This window comes from Pelobates fuscus, chromosome 4 (genome assembly GCF_036172605.1).
Source record: "Pelobates fuscus isolate aPelFus1 chromosome 4, aPelFus1.pri, whole genome shotgun sequence".
In the NCBI taxonomy this organism is placed as follows: Eukaryota; Metazoa; Chordata; class Amphibia; order Anura; family Pelobatidae; genus Pelobates; species Pelobates fuscus.
Window position 1 is genome coordinate 233,642,311 of NC_086320.1, and position 22,485 is coordinate 233,664,795.

Sequence of the window (22,485 nt, forward strand, 5' to 3'; positions counted from 1 at the left end):
ATTGTATTTGGTTCTATTGAAATTCTTGCTGAACTGCAATGCTGCCATGTAAAATGTAAAAAAGGTAAGAGTTGGTATATTTTCAGAAATTGCAAAGCACTTATCAATTTTTTATCTTTATTATTTTCATTTTTTTTAACATAGGAACATGATAAACACAAAATTACACATTTCAAACAAAATTGTCTTATAAGTAGTAGAAGAGAAAATGTGGTTTAAAAATGTGTTGACTAAAAATCAAACTGTTCTAGATACAAAAGGTTCCAAACATTTTTTTACTAATCATGAAAAACAGTAAATAAATAAAATAAAGTTTAAGAGCAAACAAGAAAGTGTAATTACACAGCTTATAACACAGGTCTCTTTGACTACTAGAGGAAGCAATTAAAAGCACCTTTTTTATTTTGAAGAAAAACCTAAGCAGAACCTTTATTTTAAATATAGGATAAATAGGGATTACTTACACTGTGAGAAACTAATTCATATTGTTTTTTCGCAATTAGCCTATGATGTTTAGGAATATTATAATTAAAATATATTGAACAATTAAAAAAATTATCAAAATATTTACACCTAATATGTTTATTTACCCAACCCATGGAAGGATCAAATTAATTAGAATTGACTTATTTTTCTCTATGTATATTGCAATGTTTTTTTAAAATTAAAACTGGAAATTGCATTAGTTTTAGATATTTAATATTAAGTATAGAGAAATGAAACCAACAATACACAAATTGACATTCCCTGTAATATTATATATATATATATATATATATATATATATATATATATATATATATATATATTATAGAAAAGGTAAATAACTAAGAGAAGATGATTATGTCACATTACATGTACTACTGCGGTCATTCAAAACTTCTTCGTCTTAAGAAAAAGTGTATTTTTCAAAAGTGTCATGCATGAATTTTGGGCATCACTATTTGCCTTGTAATTGCAAATTACTCTTATTGCTTTTTTGAATTGATTTTGCCTTGCATTTATTTGTGATGATTTCTGAAACCGGTATTACATATACAGATGTGTAAACATACACAAACACACACGTATACACCCAAATTACTTTGTACATGATAATTGTTTTATGAGATGTTTGTTAATTATTTGACAAAGTCATATAATACCCATTTTTATCATATGAAATTAGATTATGTTTACTATGTTAAACATAACATAGTTACGTATGCTGAAATAGTATCAATTTTTTGCCTACCTGTTTTAGCCAGCCCCGATGAAAGACGACTTCATATTCTAAAAGAACTTTTGAGACTTTATTATAGTTGCGGATTATGCGCTTGGCTTCTTCTGTATGAAGAACAGTAGGATGCTGTTGAAAAAGATCCATCGGACCTTGAATTTTGTGAAATAGTTGACGTGCCCACAGAATTTTTCCGGCAATAGGGGGCAAATCACGCCCTAATGGTGGTTCATTTTTCTGCTTTGTGTAAACCCGGGAGACCATTTCAATGTCATGACCATAGTTCTGAAGGATTTTTTGATACTTGTCATCAATCCCCAAGTCTGGTATTCCTAATCTGTTCAATAAAAATAATAACACATTGGCTATATAAATGTTATATAGAATGACATAATTCAACAAGAGTCACACATTATAATTAAACCTTGCTCTTTAAAAATATCTTAAAAGAGCACATAACGTTTCTTTATGGCAAGGAGAAACATCACATTATAACAATGTATCTTAAATCCAAAAAGAAAAAGAAAAAGTATAGTTTACACCAGCGTTTCCCAATTGGTGTTCCGCAGAACCCCAGGGTTCTGTGAGAACAATATTGGGGTTCCGCCGTGAATCGCCACATCCAAGATTGCTGCCACTCCCTGCTGTTCCCAGAAGATCGGAAACAAACCAATTTTATTAAGTGATTGCCACACACTTATGCATGCCTGGACTGTGTCATCCCACCCTTTATTAGCCCGCACAGCGTCAGCCCGCACAGTGTCAGCCTGCCCAGCGACAGCCCGCCCTGTGTCAGCCCACCCTCCGTCAGCCATTTCATATCCACTGAGTGATAGAGAGTGGAAGCTTTCAGTTGCTCAGATCACAATATAAATTAAGAAAGTTTTATATTTTACTGCTATTTAGACTGATACTGCCCTTTAGATTAGTGTCCATAGTGACAATGGTGGATAAGTTTTTTTTGCATCCAAAACAAGTTATTTTAGTTGAGCTTCTCATATTTTTTCATATTTACAGATAGCTTTATTTTAAATATATATATATATATATACACACATATACATAGTCTGCTTAATATCTGTATAAATCAGTGATATACCAGAAAAAAAAGGATTTCAGATTAGTGCCCATTGTGGCATATGAGATAGGTGTATCTTTTTTTATTGTCATGTAGAGACTATTAAACGTCTGCAGCTGAAAACAAGCTATTTGGGTTGTGCTTTTCACATTTCTATTTATTTTTACTTATTTACTTATAATTTTATTTAAATACAATTATATATATTGCCATCCTGATGAAAGCCCATGCATTAGGGCTGAAACGTCGATATTTTTAAATAATATAGAATAAAAGTTATATTTTATTTTTACTGTCAACAAGTCCTTGAAGTGCGGTCATTTCCAATCATTTATATATATATATGTATATATATATATATATATATATATATATATATATATATATATATATGAATTTTATTTATTTATTTTCTGCGAACCATAAGAGCAGCGTCCTTCGCAGTAATGTATTGAAATCTGTAGTAAAGTGTTCTCTTTACTCCAAGACTGAGCCACAATCCTGCTAATGTTAATTTCTTTCTAAGAGTTTTATTAAAAAAATAAAATAAAAAAACAGCATCCTTTGCAGTCAGGTAGTGAGACCTGTTTAAAAGTGTTCTAATCTTTTTGCTCCAAGACGGATTCAAAATCCTTCTTACATTAAGTTCTTTCTAAGAGCATTATAAAAAAAAACAGCATCCAGTCAGGTAGTGAGATCTGTATTTTTTTCAGGTTAGTGAAGTGTTTTTTGTTTGTTTTTTAACCAACCAACAACCATGAATTTGGACATTTGGTTAAAACAAGGAACTATCAAGAAAAAGATTATTACTACTTCTAACTGTTCGAACCTTATAGAAACTGAGAAAGACGATACAAGAAATCAAGAAAACAGGTCCGAAATAGTTGAATCTACTGTTCCTCAAAGAGCAGAGACAAGTGGCAAGTCAAAGAAAAAAAGAAAAACACACAATGCTACCCAATCTTCCTATCAAACAAGAAAAGAAAATATGATGACAGCTACTTAAAATTTGGATTCACAAGTGCCAGAAATAAAAATATTCCTCAAGCACAATGCTTACTTTGTAAGAAAATATTGCCAAACAGTTCGTTAGCACCTGCTAAATTACGTCATCATTTTGAGCAAAACCACACAGATAAAGACATTGCCTTGTATAAGCAAAAGCTTCAGGAGTATCATAAGATTATACAGTTTATGAGCAAAATATTTTAAAATCATAATAAAAAAGCCATTTATTAAAAGGTTTGTTCTACGGCACAAATGTTTTTTCCGGGGGTTCGCCAATGTTGGTATACTATGTCAAAGGGTTCCACAGGAAAAATTAATCGGGAACCCCTGGTTTACACTAATGTGTATTTTAATCAAATAACAAATATGCAAATATTTAGCATTTGGTTAATACAATAAAATAGACCAGCTTTGCTAAAATGCTGATACACTTAGAATGTCCTATGGAACTGTAATCATTACAACTCAATCTGATAACTGTCCAGGCCCAAATGCAATGCAGGTGTCCCTTAAACAACTAGAATCAACTATCCATACAGTTTGCTGTGAACGTAAAGGGTGTAACGAGTATATACCCCTACACGCAGGATCCAGCCAAACAGAAGACAGCACAGAGGAGAGATACGTCTACCGGACCTTAGAGTGGCCGGACTCGACGTAATAGGAGAAGTACAGAGTCAGGAACGATCCGAGGTCAAGGGCACAAAGAGACAGCGTAAACGAGAACTAGCCGGGGTCTGGTACACAGGAATCAGCAAGCCGGCAAACAGTACAGACAAGGAGAAAGCGAAAACGAAGTCAGAATACAAAGCCAAGGTCAAATACGGAGAAACACAACTGAACACAACAAGCACTAAAGGGAACTGTAGCAGAAACCACGATAGGGCAACGAACTAAGGGAAAAGGGTAAGTATAAGTAGCTTTAAAACTAATGTGATTGGCTCCTGTCACTTCCACACCCCCAAAAGGTAAGTGTATGTGTTGATTGGCATGACAGGAGCCAATGGGAGCCTTTTTGCAATTTAGGCTCCCACTGTCTCTTTAAGAGCGCGCCCGCGGTCACTGCCCGTCTTCCTGTTAAGAGAGTCGGATGAGCCGTGCGCGGCTCGTGCAGCCGCAGGACCGCGCGCGACTTGAGGAGAGGACCGCGGCCGGCCCCCGGATAAGGTAAGTAACGCTACAAAGGGTCCATAGCAACATTTTTAATTTGATCTTGTTTATTGCACTAATTATTAGACCCTGAGGTCTTGGAAAAAAATAAAACAAAAACTATATGAAAATATAAATATATGGGTGATTTGAACCATGCCATTTTCACAAAAAGCAATGATGAATACGTTTATAGGTGGTAAAATTGTTTAAAATAAAATAATTAAAATATTAATATATATATATATTTTTTTTTTTTAAATGAAAATAATTTACCTTTCAAACTTTTTTAGCATAAGGAAAGCTCTTTCAGTGTTGTGAATCCTTTCAAATGTAGATTCCATGAATGTCTTCAGTTGATTCTGTAACATCATATATATTTGTTTATTTATTTTTTTATCCATTACCCCGTTGTAAAAAATGCATGGTAATAAAGCACAGTATTAGAAGTTAAAATATTTATAGGAAGGGATGTAGGGTAATAGCTTCTTGATCCAAGGATAAATATGACTGCCATTCTGGGGTCACAAAGGAATTATTTTCCTAGTTTGTTGCAAAATAGTAAGTGCAAAACAAAGAGTCCCTGAAAGAGACTTATGTGGTGTGTGTAGGGATCCACGGTTAGGGGGTAACCCTTTAATTACACATCGAGAAGTATAAAAATGTCCAAATGACAAAGTCAAGAGGACACAAAAGGGTCCGTAATAAATAAAATCTAAATAATAATCAAACCTTGTCCGAACCCACAAACTCTCCCCCCATCCAACTGCTAAGCCACTTAGTTGGTTTTTATGTTTATTTTTTGTGATTGTTAGTTCTTCGTTTCTAATAAAGTTGTACATTGATTATTATTTAGATTTTATTTATTAGGGATCCTTTTGTGTCCTCTTGACTTTGAGTCATTTGGACATTTTTGTACTTCTCAAAATAGGAAGTGCTTCAAACTGGGTTTTTTTTGCCCTCTTTTGGATCAACAACAAAAAACTAATGTATGTGAGGCTTTCCTGAAACGGAATCACTTACAAAATAAAAGTATTTAGATTTGTTTTCAGGCAAATATTGGTAAGTTAATGTTGACATGATCATATGATTATACAAAACAGAATCATGATCAACTGTTATCTTATTATAAAAAGGAAAATGTTGGAAGATCATTATGCTCGCAAATGATGCAGCCTTGGCTTTCTTACTAGCGCCTTGATTTATTAATCTTTCCAAATGATCCAATAATGTTTGAAAACATTCCAAATGAATTATCTACAAAAATGCTCATATACTTTATTGTGGGGCTCCTTATATAAATCATTTGGAGAGTTTTCATACAGAATTAAATAATTGGTAAAGATGATTAAATCGAGGCCTAGGTTATTTTATGCATGAGTTTTTAGATCAAAGCGGTATGTAATTACCTTTGAGATGAAATAATAAATGCTATATAGTATAAATGTTTCATTTTTGATCATTTGTCCAGGAAGAGTGATTCTCACCCTTTTACTCTCCAATGACATATGAATATCTATTTTTCTGTATAATCTTTCAGAACAAAAAGAAACAGAGAGTAAAATTATCTGAGCCACCTCATAAAAAAAAAAACACTTACATGGACGTCATTTGTCTGTTTAACAAAATCCTCATAATCATCATCAAATTCAGTTTTCCGCTGATCCAAGAAGTCATATTGCTTTTTCTTGATTGTAAAAACAATAGACTAAATACGATAATCCAAAGTAAAGAGAAAATGAATGTTGGTAAACACATTACCATTTTTAAACCACATACAATCTTTGCAGGTGAGATTTATCACGACAAACAGGTGCTATTCAGGGGCAAAGAACTAACTGAGTAACAATCACCAATGAAACTAAGAATGTCTTAACATTTGGCACGTTGCATCCAAAATAGCACATGTTTTGCCGTGATGAAACTCTCATACATATTTTTTTTCATTACAATACAGAAACATTACTAAAACAAGGTTTAATATTTTAATAGCATATCTTTTTTTTTCTGTTTGAAGTGTTGCCTTGCAGCAACATGTGTACCTATTATATTAACCATCGAATCCAAAATGTTTTATATTATAAACCTGGAATGAGCATTTAAATGAAAACAAAAGCACCTATTTGAAGGTTTTATTATGAAGTCTGCTCACTTCATCCAGAATGGACAGCTGCAAATCTTGTCACTCTACAGAGTATTAAGCAAGACCAGCCATGCAAAAGCAAGGAGGCTGAATGAACCCAACAGTTGGATTTAGATTGCTTGAGAGCTCCCAAAAATAGTTTTTTGTATGCATGTTTGTTTTAGATATTAGCTTTACAATGACGTGCATTTCGGTGTGTTATTGTTAAACACATATTCGTGTTGAGCTTTAAACATGCCAATATCACATGGTTACAAACCCTGGGACAATTAGCTTTAATGTCAGGAATAACAAAATAACCTGCAAAGCTCATTGTTTTCAGGGTAAATGCTCATAAATACCATTCCATAGCGGTATTTTAAAAGGCAATAAAACAAAAGCAAATCAGAAAGAAACACATACAGTTCTTCACATTAAAATCGGACAGAGCTGACCATTTAAATATAATTGCATAATAATATTTAAATATAAAGTGTATTAAATACAAAAAATAAAAGATTATCTAAACCACAATCCACAGCACTGTTTCACTGTATTACCTCCCATCGATCCTGTATTTCTGCTATCTGTGCAAATAAAAGTACAGCTTGTTAGGTGATATTTTAATTTTAAGCACTCCGGAAACTGGTGAGAGAAACTTGTAAATATTGATACAAATGTCCATAGATTGTGTGGGTTGTGTTTCTTATAATGCATGTGATTACAGCTCATCTGCCAAACTTTGGTCAAATGAGAATGGAAAGGACCAATGCATGCCTCCATTAAACAGTGTATGGAGAACAGGCAGACTGTTCCATTATATGTATGGATACATTCGCGATAAAATAAACATATGATTATATAAGTCTAGATTCTTGATTATATATTTTTTTATTTTTACAGATGCTGACTGCACTGGAGGCTCTTCCTAGGTATACAGAAGTCAATTTGATCGGGCTTGCCACATATGCATTTATGGGGCTGGTAAACAGATAGGGACAGCAGAGAGAGAAAGATCGTAAAGGATAACATTACCATTTTAACTCAACACTATGTTCTGGTTGTTCAGGCTCATGCACCAAGTGGGAGGAATATGAGAATGTCTACAGTCCTTCGCAAAAAGGAATGACAGAATTCAAGTTCCCATCCCTGTGAATGAGTGCGCATAACCCAATGGAGCTTCCCAACGTAGATATTTCTTTGGTACAGACCAGAGCTCCCTTATACAGTTCTATGCACAGCACTAGGAAAACAGAGGATTTGACATGCTTGCCAATACTTGATTAAAAAAAAAACTAGGCACTTTCAACATCAACATGCTCTCACTATAATATTTATTTATTTTGATTAATTTTTTTCATTTCAGACATATATAGCCTTATATAGTTTTGCTAATGCTTCTATATTTCAGGTCTTGGTACTGTTGTCATCATAAATATTTTGTGTTATCTTGTTTATTTCCCCCCCAAAAAAAACTCCTGTGTCTTCTTAGCCCTCCCCCCCCCCCTCCATCCCTAGTTTACTATTATTGTATATATTTACCTATTTTACTTTATCCTTGTACTTTTTTATTTAATTTTCCCTTTATCCTTTTCTTTTTTTCTTTCCCTTTTCCCTTTGCTTCTTTCTCTTGGAGAGAATGAGAATCACTTATATCTAGCATCATATCCTTATTTTATACTGCAGTTTTTTTGCCCATTTATGGGGATAGGATATTTTCCTTTTCTTTATCTCTCCTCCCCTTTCCCTTTCTTTTTTTTTTCCATTTTCATTTTCCTTTCCTCTCTCTTTTCCCTTCAATTTTTTTTCATTTTCTTTTTCCTTTCCTCTTCCTCTTCTCCCTTCAATTTTTTTTTCCTTTCCTTTTTCTTTCCTATATTTCTCTCTTTTCCATTTCTTTCTGGTGCTCTTTTTACTGTGTTTGGTCCTTAACTACCTACCTAATTGTTACACACACTGGGTTCATTGGGGGGGGGGGGGGAGGAGTGATGGTGATATTATTAGCTTAACCTTTCCATTTTACCTATCCAAGTGTCCTAATCTTCAATTTTAGTATATCTATTTCCTAAATTTGCCACGATCCCCCTTTCCATTCTTGCTTGCCAAGAGACTTGTGTTATTAATTCTTGAATGCATGGAATTGTCTCTGTTTTCGTGCTAAAAGTAGTCTAGCTGCTGTAATTATATGTAAAATTATCATTAGTATTTTTTTGGTCATGTTTGGCCAGTACAAGTTCTGGTTTAAAAACTAATTTTATATTCGTTAGTTTGTATATAGCTTCCATTACTTCTTTCCAGAAGTTATTTATTGGTTTACACTGCCACCAGCTGTGGATTAAATTGCCTTCATTAATGTGGCATTTCCAGCATCTATCTGAAGTGTCTGGAAACTTTTCTTAAATCGTTTCGGTGTTCGATACCATCTGTTTGAAAACTTGAATTGGGTTTCCGTGAGGTTTAAACAATGTACATATGTATTTAGTCTGTTTATCAACTCTTCTTCTATATGTATTTGTAGTTCTTTTTCCCATTTTATTGGTTTGTCGTGTCTCCATCTGTAAATGACTTTGGCATTTAAATGACTTTGGCATTGTAACTTTCTCCCCTTCTTTTTGAAGAAGATAGTTTGTTAAAAAGCCCTTCATTCACAGATAGTTAAAGGTATCTTTGGGGAGAATTCTGAATTCCTCCACGATTTGATTGAAGGTTTTGATTTTATGTTCGGTTATTATGTTTTTAAATTCCCTTATCCTCCCAGTCTTCCAGGTATCTACTTTTATATTATCCAACATATCTGAAATACTAGAGAAAGGAAGCGCATCTATTAGTCTGTTTCTGAGTTCTGTATTGTTTGTGAATTTGTCTCACCAACTAGTTAATCCCTTAAGTATCTGGAATTTAGTTTGTGCTTCTTTTATGAATTTTTTATTTATGTCTAATACCCAGAATAGTGACGTTAAATTTCCTACCCCAGTTTTAACATTTTCCATTTTGAACCATGTTTCTTGGGTTGCAGCTATATTTTAGTAAAGTTTAGTATTTTAGTAAAGTGTGAAAAAGTCTACTGGCCTGATAACATTGTATTATTTACAGACAACCCAGTTCTCCCTCCTGCCTTGATGTAGTCAAAACTTTCATTTTTACTCTTGCTTTCTTGCCACCCCATACAAATTTATAAAAGGAAGAGTGTAATAAAGATAGCCAGTTATCTGGGAAATTGGGTGGAATCATTCTCCATAAATATAACCATTACGGTAGTCTATATGCTTTTAGAATATTGATCCTGCCCGACCAAGAGAATCCCATACCTTTCCAGTTTCTTAACTTTTTATGAGTTTGAGTTAATAGAGGTAAAAAATTGGCTTCTACTATATCTTTTAATTCTGAGGTTAATGTTATACCAAAATATTTCAGTCTGTCCTTGTTTTCTGGTAGCCCTAGAATTTGTACATAGGCTCTCACTATAATATTAACCTCAGAGAAAGAACACCGTTTGTTATATGTATATATATATATAGTAACCTTTTTAAATGAAGATATTTACCTGAAATTTTGTTGCCATGACTTCCAGACCTTCAATTTTAGAATCTCTTAGAGATGAATATGCTGTAATTGTTTCAAAGATACGGATGATTTTCTCAAGCCTTTTCTGGAAGGTGTCAAATTTTCCAAAAATGTACACTTCACTAAAATCAAACTGTCTTTCAGAGGGTGTTTGTTCCAGTGTTTCTTTGGTCTTGCGAAATACATGTTGATACCACTAATGATAATCATAAAACATAATCTGTGTTATTTACTGCCAGTATTGAAGTGCTGAAAGTCAATGTTGAGTCAAGGAGGGAATCTACACTTGTAACTCGGAAACATCGAGTTGACAGTTTTATAAAAGCAGCAAAAAGCTACACCATTCTCTTGTGATTAGGAAGGATGTGTTCTAAATAACACATGTTGGCTTTAAGTCAGATTTATTTTCTAATAACTCATTCTAAACCACACATAGTTATTGCTCCAATACAAAAACGCACAAAGGGTCTTTTTTTGTATCTAAATGTATGACACAAGCGATCACAATTTATCAGAGAGAGCAATAATATATTTATAGCAGGTAAGGGATATTTACTTGAAGGTAGGAATATAATTAGTTAGCAAGAATTAGTTTATAAAGCTTTAAGCCCCCCTCATTAAATGTTCCTGCAGTATATTACACTGGGAGAAGGAAAATAAGGATGTTTTTTCCACAACATATTATGAAAAACATTACATGCACATTAAGGTTTAATGAGTCATTGTTAAAATACAATAATCATTTTTAATAAAACATTTACCTGATTGAGTTGAATTGCTGCTCTCATTTTGTCAAGCACAATATCCTGAGGTTGATCCCAGATTGTGGCGGTTTTCTTGTTAGTGATGTAAGACTTGCAGGCAGTTATCATCTGATTAGTAACCTGTTGGTAATGCACATTGCAGTACACAACATTACATTTTACCAAAAAATAAAAGGTAAAATATACAAACAAACAAGCATGCAGTCAAACATGCTGTACAACTAGCATATTGGATTGTATATCTATAAACAGCAAGTAATATGTAATTGACAATATAGATCAGACATGGTAAGGAGGTTTGCCTGTTGAAGGAAACATAAGAATTGCAAATACATGTGATTTAGGCAACATGGAATAAAGTACACACATTGATGGAAAACAAAGTAGACCCCTTCATTTTACAAATAGCTAGAAGCTAGAAAGTCTAAAGTTTGAAAAGAAGGGTACCGTAACAAAAAAGAATGAGCAAGCAGCAGTTTTGAGAGAGAAAGGAGAATTGCTGCATTAAATAATTATTTCCTATGGGGAGATCCTAATGTGAGTGTGGCCATGGCAGCCGTCGGCGGGAGAGGAGCATGGGCGGAACTGAGCCAGCGCCGAGGGACATCGAAGCAAGTTTGTTTTCCTGGCACTATAGTTTCCCTTTAGGCTATTTATCAGGTGCTTCGTACATGTATCTACTGTATATGACCTTCTATAGACCATTTTATTATCTGTATATGACCTTCTATAGTCCATTTTATTATCTTCATATAATTTTAAATAGAGGCATGACTAATACTTGTGACTACACAATGTCCATCTAGGATCCAACAAATGTCATGATTGTCACTCTTCTGCAATTATTCCTGTTTGTTTTATACCAATATGCTTTATGATATTACTTGCCTTATATATATGCTGTTGGGGCATAGTGAGTCTGCCTGTTCTTTGCATGCACATCAAAATTAAAGAATTAAAAAATAAAAAAAAAATAAACATGTCTCCTAGAGTCACCAGCGGGCAAATGGTTAACCCTTAATCCCAAAGAAACCAGCCACTGGGCATTTTGGTTGTTTTAGGGTTATTTCACATTTCGGACAAATTGCAATTCTTCCGATAATGATTCTCCAAGTCTGTTGCCAGATATTGCACAAGAATATGCAGATGATCCATCATGACAAGGTGTGATTCTTAAATGGCATTCATGAAATATACACAGGTAATTGTAACAGGTTTTTGTTGTGAAGTCTAATATAAACAGCTAACAGTTTCTCTGAAGTGGTACATGCTAAGAGTACATTTTTAGATGATGGATGTACTATTTTTTTTAAAGTCATTATAAAGTTTGTGCATACAATTCCTAATAAATCACTTTTTTTTAGTTTAACCTAAGGGTATGATATTTAAATAGCACATGTGGAGTGTCTTTTTTTTCCCTACTTCATATGTTTCTTACATGCAATACTTACAACATAACACAATACAGAAAGCAAGTACTTTCTGTATAAACAAAGTGTGATATACCTTTACAAATAGAGATGAGATTTTTTCAGAGGTGTTGTAGTATCTGGAAATGCTATGAATCATTCCTATTGCATTCATCAATCTTGGAATAGAGTCCATCATAGACACCTGGAAATTAAAGTTGGAAAGATTTATAAAAAATATTTAAATTAAATTGGCTAGAGCATATTTTTAAGTTAGTAAAACAAAGAATTATCTGATCCAAAATGTATAAAAATAGGCTGTTCCTAACAGAAAATAATTAGAAACAGTATACAGTAGAAGAGTATGGAAAAGTATTGGTAGCTATTGTGCATGTGAGGCAAAACTCCACACTTTGCCAATCAGCATAACCTCTTTGAGATGCATTGAAGCAATACCTGTAAAGCTGAACAGTTTCATATTTGGACATTGTATGAGAAATAATGCCTATGTTGATTTTATTCAGGTCTAAATTAGCTGAAGAATTTAAACCTTGCCAGTCTTGATAAAATCAGCTGATAGGATAGAATGTGTGGATGCTGATGGCATCGTTATTAATGTAGTGAGATTTCAATTTTGCCATGATATATTTGGCTACAGCTACCCTACAAATATTTGATTGATTGAACAAAAGATGGAATGTTTTATATAGATGTATGTTGCCTAATTTTATCTTTTAAAGTATAATTTCATTACAGGGTTTTTTTATTATTATTTAGGGAAGTCATATTTTTTATTAGATTGTTTAAAGCGTCACTGTCATGGCCGCATCCGTTTTTCTATTTTTAACCCTCCTCCCGACTCAAATAGCCCCAAGTCAACCAATCAGAGTGTTGTTATAAGTCAAATTACACAGCGTGGGGAAATTCCAGAGAATTTTCCCACGCTGTGTAAAATTACTCAGAGCACTCTGATTGGTTGGATTCCAAGCCAACCAATAAGAATGCTCTGACAGGTAAAAGCAGGTGAGGCTCACTATTTACCAATCAGAGCACTCTTATTGGTTGGCTTAAACCAACCAATCAGAGCACTCTGAGTCAAACTGCAGGGCATGGGAAGGCTTTATAAGCCTTTCCCCGCCCTGTGGAGCTCAGTCTGTGTGGTACCCTCGCTGGGTGAACATGGATTATTTATTTTTTAGCGTCTGGATTTTATTTTCAAGCGGTTTTTGTTTTTGCGCTCATGTCTCTTTTTATTTAATAAATTTGAAGGGCTTTATGGTTTTTAATTTGGCCTTTTTGGGGGCTGAAAAAAAGAAGACTTCAAATGGTATTTATTTTTATATACAGGGACTTAGTTTTATTGTCCCCTCCCCCCCCCCCATCACTATTTTTAGGGTGAGGGGGTACGTAGAAATGTATTATTTATTTTTGGGGGGGTGACTAGGTGCTTGGGGACCCCTTGTCACCCCCTCCCCAGTTTTGTTTATTACATTTAGAGCCCCCACCCGCCACTCATGGGTGGGGGCCAGGGGGAGGATCTATGTCCCCCCTCATAGTCACTAGGGACCCCACACGCCACTGAGTGGGGGCTGGGGAGAGGACAATAAGTCCTCTGCCATTGTCATTTAGGGCACATACCCGCTACTCATGGGTGGGGGGCGGGGGATGGGACAGTAAGTCTCCCCCCCTGTTTTATCTTAGGGCCCCCACCCACCGCTCTACTTAGTATTAGTAAAGTTGTCTGAAAGACCAGTTTTGGTCTTTCAGCCTTATAATAGATAGCTTCCTAATACCATGGAAATTAGGGAGCTATTTACTACGCGGCTGCAAGATGAAATTCCGATTCAGGACGAAAAGAAGAACAGATCCTGAGAGAGGGAGAGAAGTAGAAGCAATTGGGGAAAGGTAAGTTCGGCATGACAGTGCCGCATTAAGGCTTATTACATAATAATGTTGGATGTAGATATATTTTTTCCTCTCTATAATTTATATGAGCAGCAGAACATTTATTAAAATTTGAATAATAGGTTTATATATTAGATCTCTATTTTCAGGAAGTATATAGGAAGTCACATGCAGGGAGGTGTGACTAGGGCTGCATAAACAAAGTGATTTAACTCCTAAATGGCAATAAAGTAGTTTTGGTGTATTGATCGTGCCCTGAATTCTTACTGCTCAATTCTCTAAGATGCTAAAATTTTTGTTTTGATGCCTATAGTATCCCTTCAATGTGAGCGGTTAGGGTTAGCAGTTGAGCAGGAGAATGGTTAGAATTGGAAAACGCATATGTTTTTTATAACAATTTCAATTTAATTTTAGCAAAATAATTTAAAAGAAAACACTTACTGGGTCACTGTTGTAAAGTGGATCACAAAACTTTTCCAAAGTGTACAGATACTTAACATTGTCCTTTGCTTCATTTGCAGAGTCTGTAATCCGTATATCCAATTGTCGCCAAGTCTTAACAAAAACACATAAATATATGTACATAATTTAGCAGAAATAAAATTAGATGATAAACTAGATGATATACTTAAATATGAAACTCTGCATTTATGTGTGTAGTTTATCAACAAAGCGCTATATATCAAACAGAGAGACAAATATGCTTGCTTCAATTATGTAAATATTTTAACTTTGTAAAAGTTTGCATTTATACAACACAATAACAGTACCAGCAAATATGCACAGAGAACACAGCCACCCACAACAAGACCTACAGCTTTAAAGGATATTACTCCAGCACATCTAGTAATGTGGTGTATATGATACACTATATTCCAATTCGACCAATGATGCCAGAATGATTAAATTTTTAAAAGCAAAATAGAGGACTAAATGTGGATTTAGGATTCCTGTTCCAGTACCAAGGGTTTTCCATGACACCTCTCCTATTCTTAGATGGTGGGGCCACCTACATAAGAGCTCCAGGATTCTCTTGAAATGAGACCGGGAAATGAGACCGGGAACAACAACAGCTGTGACTTGGTGCAACTTTAAACAATTTTCCCTTACTCTGGGGGCCTCACATCTGGGCATTTTTTGGACAAATAGTAGCTCAGGGGGAAATTTCATTAAGCCTGGACTTATCTCATTAACCCTTATAGTCCCAGACAGAGTGGTGCTGAGAAGGGGATTGAATTGTGTTACATTGCATTATGTGAATCATCTCCTGCAGGGTGAAACCACATCTGAAGGAGTATCAGGGGCAGTTCTGTTTTACCCCTATATTAAGCTTTGGCTTATAGTTTGGGAGAAAGGCTTATAATCCCTCTGTGTGAAGATGGTGATAGGATTAATAGAATCCATATGAAGAGGCTGATATGCACTTTTGGCAGTGACTGCAACGGGTAACAATGGAGGAAGCTAACCTAGCCGAGACCTCCGTTACACACACGCACATACATACACATATATAAGTCTACGTTTAACTGTAGTGTATATATATATATATATATATATATATATATATATATATATATATATATATATATATATATATATATATATATATATATATACACACACACATATACACACACATACACACACAGACATGCACACATACATATGCATATATATTATAAAAGTAGTGTAGATTTACACACTATTTAAAATTCTAGCTCTTTCAAATATTTCATTAAAACAAAGAAAATGGAACCTTGAGAAGTTTTGATTTAGCTGCCAATAGGACTCCCAGAACAGCCTTTACTTCAGCAGTTTTTAATTGATCCAGCAAGTAGTTAAACTTAGACAGTCTCTTCTTCCAGTGATCCAGTTCTGCTCTAGGACCAAGGTCATCTGCTTCCTTTCGCAACTGGTTGCTCTCTGCCAGAACCTACAAACATATGTCACCAAGTTTACTGCATGTGGATATTTCATTCTATTAAAAAAACAACAATGCATTGGAAGCCTAAGATTTTATTGGCTATATATTGTAAACGGTATTCCGAAGCAATGATATTGTGCACGTAAGCATCTTTCTCAATTCCCACAGGTTTTTTGACCCTTTGCAATCTTCTCTCCCATCTCTTCACTTTGCTGAAAAGGACCTTAAATTCTAAAATAATTACTCTCTACTAATTCTTCATAAATAGTGATGTCCCGAACTGTTCGCCAGGAACCGTTCGCTGGCGAACATAGCTTGTTCGCGGCGAACGCGGCGGGCGAACATATGCTATGGTCGGTCCGCCCCCTATTCGTCATCATTGAGTAAACTTTGACCCTGTACCTCACAGTCAGCAGACACATTCCAGCCAATCAGCAGCAGACCCTCCCTCCCACCTCCATGATGAATAGTGGGCGGACTGACCATCGCATATGTTCGCCCGCCGCATTCGCCACGAACAAGCTATGTTCGCTGGTGAATGGTTCCCGGCGAACAGTTCGGGACATCACTATTCATAAACTATCTTGACGCTTTTAACCACACACCCCTTGTGCTTGAGAACATTGACCTTTTGTGACTCTACTAACAGTCCAGGGTTTTTCTTTTCTTACACTACCTCCTCACAACTCAGACTCCAAGTCTCAATTTCCACCTGGTTTTTTTTTTTCATACTGTCTCTTAGCAACTTTATTAATATCCTTGGATTTCAGGACTACCTATACACTATTGACACCTCTCCTGATTTAACTCTCCTCTCCTGATCAGTCTCCTTTTCTCCAGAAGCAGGTCACTAAATGCCTCTTTTCTTACTGCATTCCTATCAAATATCTTAATTATCATGTCCAACTTTTCCATTGTCACAAGTCCATAAAGATGTCATCAGTAATGTCTTTAGTGAAGTTTATTTTCTGCCTAATTTCTCCCCTTACATCAGTTTTTAAATCTCACTTTATATTACCTGCAGTTCCATGCCATGTTTTTTTTATGCACCAGTGCAATTTACAGCTATATCCCCACATATTCTCACATGTACTATAGACAAGCATGTCCCTTTTCAGGGATTTGTAGATCTTTAGTTTATCCAGTTAAGAGAGCCTGACGTGATCAAATCTGTTCCTGCACACTCAAGCCCCACTTACCTCCCCATTTCCATTTCGCACATGCAAGTAGGGCAGTGGAGACAACTTATATAAACATATTGGCTTATTGGTGAGTTATGAGAGACAGCCTTTTCTTAGGAGAACAGAGCACATAAATACAGAGTGCTGCTGAAGAATATTTTGACATTATACAAATAATAATCTATGCTTTAACACTAAAACAAATCAATGTTCCCTTAAAATATTTTTTCCACATGAACAGACATAGGATAAGATATTATTGCAAGGAAGAAATGTAACTCACAACTCAATATTCCAAATACTAAAAATTCTGCATAAGAAATCCTTAATAAAATGTCTTACCTGTTCTATTTGTTTGATCCATACTCTCATACAGCTCTCAATCCTCTCTAGACCCTCTGTGCTGCTTGCTACAGCCAAGTGATCAGCAGGTCCCCTCAGTGTTCTTAAATCAAATGTTTCACACTTCTCCAGGTTAACCTGAAAAGATAAAGATGCATCAGTATATTTATCTGTAAATCCAACTGATGCCAGATATTACAGCATGATGTGATTTAGATCAGATGTGGTCAAAAGGTAAAGCCCCAACTGATATGAACTACAACTTTAAGGGGACACTATAGTCACCAGAACAACTACAGCTTAATGTAGTTTTTCTGGTGAGTATAATAGTTCCCTTCAGGCTTTTTTCATGCAAACACTGCCTTTTCATAGAAAAGGCAGTGTTTACCTTGCCCCTAGGGACACCTCTAAGGGGCTTCCTCGCTCAGGCCTGCATGGGGACGCTGAATCTTCCTCATAGAGGTGCATTGATTCAATGCATCTCAATGAGGAGGTGCTGATCGCCCCCGTGCCGATTTTACCAATCCAATGCTTTCCCTCTGTCACATAGGGGGAGAACCCGCGCGGCGCTGGAAATAAGGCAAGCCACCTAAATGGTGGGTTAAACACTATAGGGTCAGGAATACATGTTTGTGATCTTGACCCTATAAGGATCCTTTAACTTTTTGATCGCATAAACACTATCAAAGTATAATAAACAGGTTTAAAATCAAATAATATAAATAATGGAAAAACAAACATATAGGTAAAAAGCAAACTGCAAATCCAAAGAAAGTGCAAGAATCCTGCAGCTCTTCCCTCAACAGATGTGTTGCAAATGAATGCCAATGGCTTATATTTACCAAATATGTACTCAAGTGGTTTGAGAACATAAAATAAAATGCAATTCAAAACTTCATTTGGCAGCCAGCTTAAAGAAAGCATACAGAGAACATAAATCAAACAGTATTTCAACTTCCCCAATTTATTTGCAAGTTTTAGCACATTATCTCATTTAAACAAAAGTTCAACTCAAGTTATAGGTAATTTTTGAATATCCTTATTTTTTTAACTCTGGAAATTCCAGAGAAGTGATGATTTTTCATTAAGTTAACCTTGGGAAAAGTGACAAAGCAGAAGATATTAAAGTCAGGCAATAAAAGATACAGATATTAGACACAACTAAAGCAGAGAATACAACCATTATTACTATACGTAATTAAGAAGATTTAAGAATACAGAAAAGGGTGCCCCTTTGAGGAATACATTTATTAAATAAAATAAATATATAAAAATAGCTTAAAAGATAGTCCAGGTAACTTAACACTAGTCCAAGTAAGGTAATCCAAAACAATAGGGAAGGTTCTTTATGGAGCAGCAGGCTGAATTGATAGTAGTGGTATCACGGAATAAAGCTTGTAAATACCTGGACAATCTTTTAAGCTATTTTTATACATTTATTGTATTTATAAATGTATTCCTCTTTATCTTCTTAATTACGTTTGTATTGGGGGGACTAGAGGGGACCCCTCTCCCTATAGGTGTGCTGCCTATACTTTTTATAAATATATCTCCTGTGGCGTGTTAGCGCTGATCTGTATTTGACGATTCCATGATTACTATAGCCTGTTGTAGCAATTACATATACACGTGTGGTATCAGCAATTAAAATACTTACCTTTTCCATCAGACAATGCTGAGCACCAGCTAGTACATCAACAAATCCTTCCAAAGAGCCGAGGAAATCTTGCCTGATGTTGCCAGCTTGCTGAGGGTCAACCACATCTCCCCAGGCAGATTCCGTAGATTTCAGAGAGGGAATAAATATGTCAGACAACAAAGACTCCACACTTCTTAGCAAGCTATTTCCAGATGTATCTATCATATTGAAATTCACCTCCTGAAAAAAAAAAAAACATACAATCCAATATGTGAATCCATAGAAGAAATTAGAAAGTATTTGATGCTCTAATGCAATTTTATATTTATACACACACACACACATATAGTGTATATATATATATATGTATATATATTTACAGTTACACAGCCATGGGAAAAAGAAATTACACCTCTTTAAATTCTATAGTTTTACGTATCAGGACATAATAACAATCTGCTCCTTAACAGGTCTTAAAATTACAGCATGTCAATGCGACATTCACTGAGACTGTGGCATGTACAACTTGTAATAGAAGACCTGCGGCTGCCTGAGGATGATAGGCATGGTGGTCACTGGGATGGCTATCCCTGCAATTGACTTCCTTGTAGGATATAACCAACAGCTCCGTACCATATACAGACCCTAACAGGAAGGGGTTATAAATGCCATTTAAAATACCCTTCTTTTTGTGTCAATTACTTGAAATATGCATGTAAAGCCAATTATTTCTCAACTTACCCGATGTACATTCTCTGTTGTTATTGGTTTTGCAGTGTTGGACCGAATGAAAAAAACACAAATACCAGTCAATGCAGCATCTTTTCCTTCGGTTACAAAAACCTTTGGCTTTTTGTTTCTTGCCACTAATGAAGAAGTGACTGCTCCAAAGGATCCCAAATTACCTGTAGAAATAGGAATATACCATGGCCAGTTAATGGCCAAGTAGTCTCAACCATGTAAATGACATTAAGCAAAATATTTTTTGTTCTATTAATGCCATTTTGCTGTCATGTATGTTTGGATACAGAATCTCAGAATTTATGCTTTAAGTTTATAAGTGCATGTGTGCCTTAGGGTAGAAAACGTATTTATGGAAAATTTGAATTTTGACAAAATTTTGAATCAAAATTATTGAGGTTAGCAATAGGAGATATTACAAAAGAGAATTCATAAGACAGACTGGCATGAAATGATGCTACCTGCAAAGTATAAAGAATATGGCAGCTTTAAACCATGCCTTCCAACCTTTCAAATGGTCAAAGAGGGACAGCTTAAATTTACGGGGCTTGAGTGTGTCCAGAGAATGAGCTGTTCAGGGAAATTTTAGGTGACTTATTAATAACAAATTATGCAACTAAAATGTAATCTAGAACAACACGTGGGATTTTACCACGGCACTCCTGCCACCCTAACCACTGCAGCAGACTAACGGTAACTGTGCTTGAAGTGTTCGCTTAAAGAATGTTCTTATTACTGTATGGGAGAAGTGAAAAGGGTCTTTCTAGTTCCAGTTTCACAGTCATTTATAAATGCAGAATTAATTTGTTTGATACATTTAATTAGCTGATGTATGAACTTCTAACAAAATAGGCTAAATTTGTTATTGCACCTTTTTGTAATGAAAAACTGATAGTAAAACATGTATACAGTTTTGGTATATTAAAGTGTTATGAAAAATGTATTTTAATCTCATGTATCATATAAAGTTCATCAAATGTAGTCACCTGTTTCAGCCGCCTCTACGTCTTGATAATAAAACATAAGATGTCGGAGTCCCCCAATACCAAAAAAGCGATCAATTCGTTCGATCTGCCACACATTGAAAAGAATACAATAAGTACATATTATTTTCATATTTTGAATATTATGTATCTAATAATTATAATCTTTATATAATATAATATAATCTTCTTTTAAATTAAAAAAAAAAAAATAAAAAATTATACTGCTCTCACCATATTCTTACCTTATCCATATTCCTAAAAACTGTTCTTAGGACACATAGAAATATTTGGAATATGTGCAATTTACTACTACCAAGATTATAGGTAGATTAAAGGTAATCTCCAGTGCCAGGAAAGGAGGGTCCCTCTCCCTCCCACCCACCAATCCCCAGGTACTGAAGGGGTGAAAACCCCTTCAGGCACTTACCTGAGGCAGCGCGATGTCCCTCGGTGCTGTCTCCTCCTCCGCGACGCTCCACCTCTCCATTGCATCGGCCGGTGGGCGAGACTGATCATGTCCACCGGCCTAGGAGACCTAATGCACATGCGCGCATGTGCATTAGCGCTCCCCATAGGAAAACATTGAAAAATTATTTCAATGCTTTTCTATGGGGATTTGAGCGACGCTGGAGGTCCTCGCACAGCGGGAGGACGTCCAGTGACACTCTAGCACAGGTTTCCTGTGCTATAGAGCAGGAAGTGACCTCTAGTGGCTGTCTAGTAGACAGCCACTAGAGGTGGAGTTAACCCTGCAAGGTAATTATTGCAGTTTATAAAAAACTGCAATAATTACACTTGCAGGGTTAAGAGTAGTGGGAGTTGGCACCCAGACCACACCAATGGGCAGAAGTGGTCTGGGTGCCTGGAGTGTCCCTTTAATACTGAAGCACTCAACGTGGCATATATATCAGAATGCATATGTCCTTAGCCTTGATAATTTTAATAGATCACATAACTTAATATGATGGATAGTAAAGTATGTAATACAGAAAAATAATGCCATCAAGGGTTTCAACATGTAAACCAAAGTTGTTGTTATTATTAATATTATCATTTATTTAGTGACAACATTGTCACAGCTGTTTTACAATGTTTGATAGGGAGATACACGACAAATAAGAGGCAACATACACGGCATTATTTTTACATGACAAATGTGACATGACAAATGCTTGATGTTATATAGATTTTATTTTATATGTTTACAATGTTTGAGATAGGTCTATGGTCAGACAGACAACTCAGTCTCTCACACATAGAGAAACACACAAACGCATATTTAATTACAAATACACATTTGGTCATTTGTAAAGGTGGCAATGAGGAAATGAAATATCCTGTCAGATTAAATAAAAATAGATAGATAGATGTACACACCAAGTATTAAAGACGCTATTTGGCAATCTTTTTTAATAGTTATGCTATGTTCTACAGTGATGTCAGACAATAACAAT

General features: G+C 35.2%; 1 protein-coding gene across 1 annotated transcript in view; it reads right to left on the reverse strand.

Moving 5' to 3' along the window:
* The window catches only part of DNAH5 (dynein axonemal heavy chain 5), a 193,295-nt gene that overhangs the window by 165,536 nt on the left and 5,274 nt on the right, over nucleotides 1-22,485 (reverse strand). The window contains exons 3-14 of the mRNA XM_063451949.1: nucleotides 21,032-21,116; nucleotides 20,046-20,209; nucleotides 19,323-19,544; nucleotides 17,666-17,803; nucleotides 15,975-16,151; nucleotides 14,660-14,773; nucleotides 12,411-12,518; nucleotides 10,902-11,024; nucleotides 10,121-10,336; nucleotides 6,055-6,162; nucleotides 4,731-4,816; nucleotides 1,235-1,556 (exon numbers count right to left, since the gene is read on the reverse strand). Coding sequence (XP_063308019.1) covers nucleotides 1,235-1,556; nucleotides 4,731-4,816; nucleotides 6,055-6,162; nucleotides 10,121-10,336; nucleotides 10,902-11,024; nucleotides 12,411-12,518; nucleotides 14,660-14,773; nucleotides 15,975-16,151; nucleotides 17,666-17,803; nucleotides 19,323-19,544; nucleotides 20,046-20,209; nucleotides 21,032-21,116 — 1,863 coding nt within the window. The remainder of the gene's footprint in view (nucleotides 1-1,234; nucleotides 1,557-4,730; nucleotides 4,817-6,054; nucleotides 6,163-10,120; nucleotides 10,337-10,901; nucleotides 11,025-12,410; nucleotides 12,519-14,659; nucleotides 14,774-15,974; nucleotides 16,152-17,665; nucleotides 17,804-19,322; nucleotides 19,545-20,045; nucleotides 20,210-21,031; nucleotides 21,117-22,485) is intronic.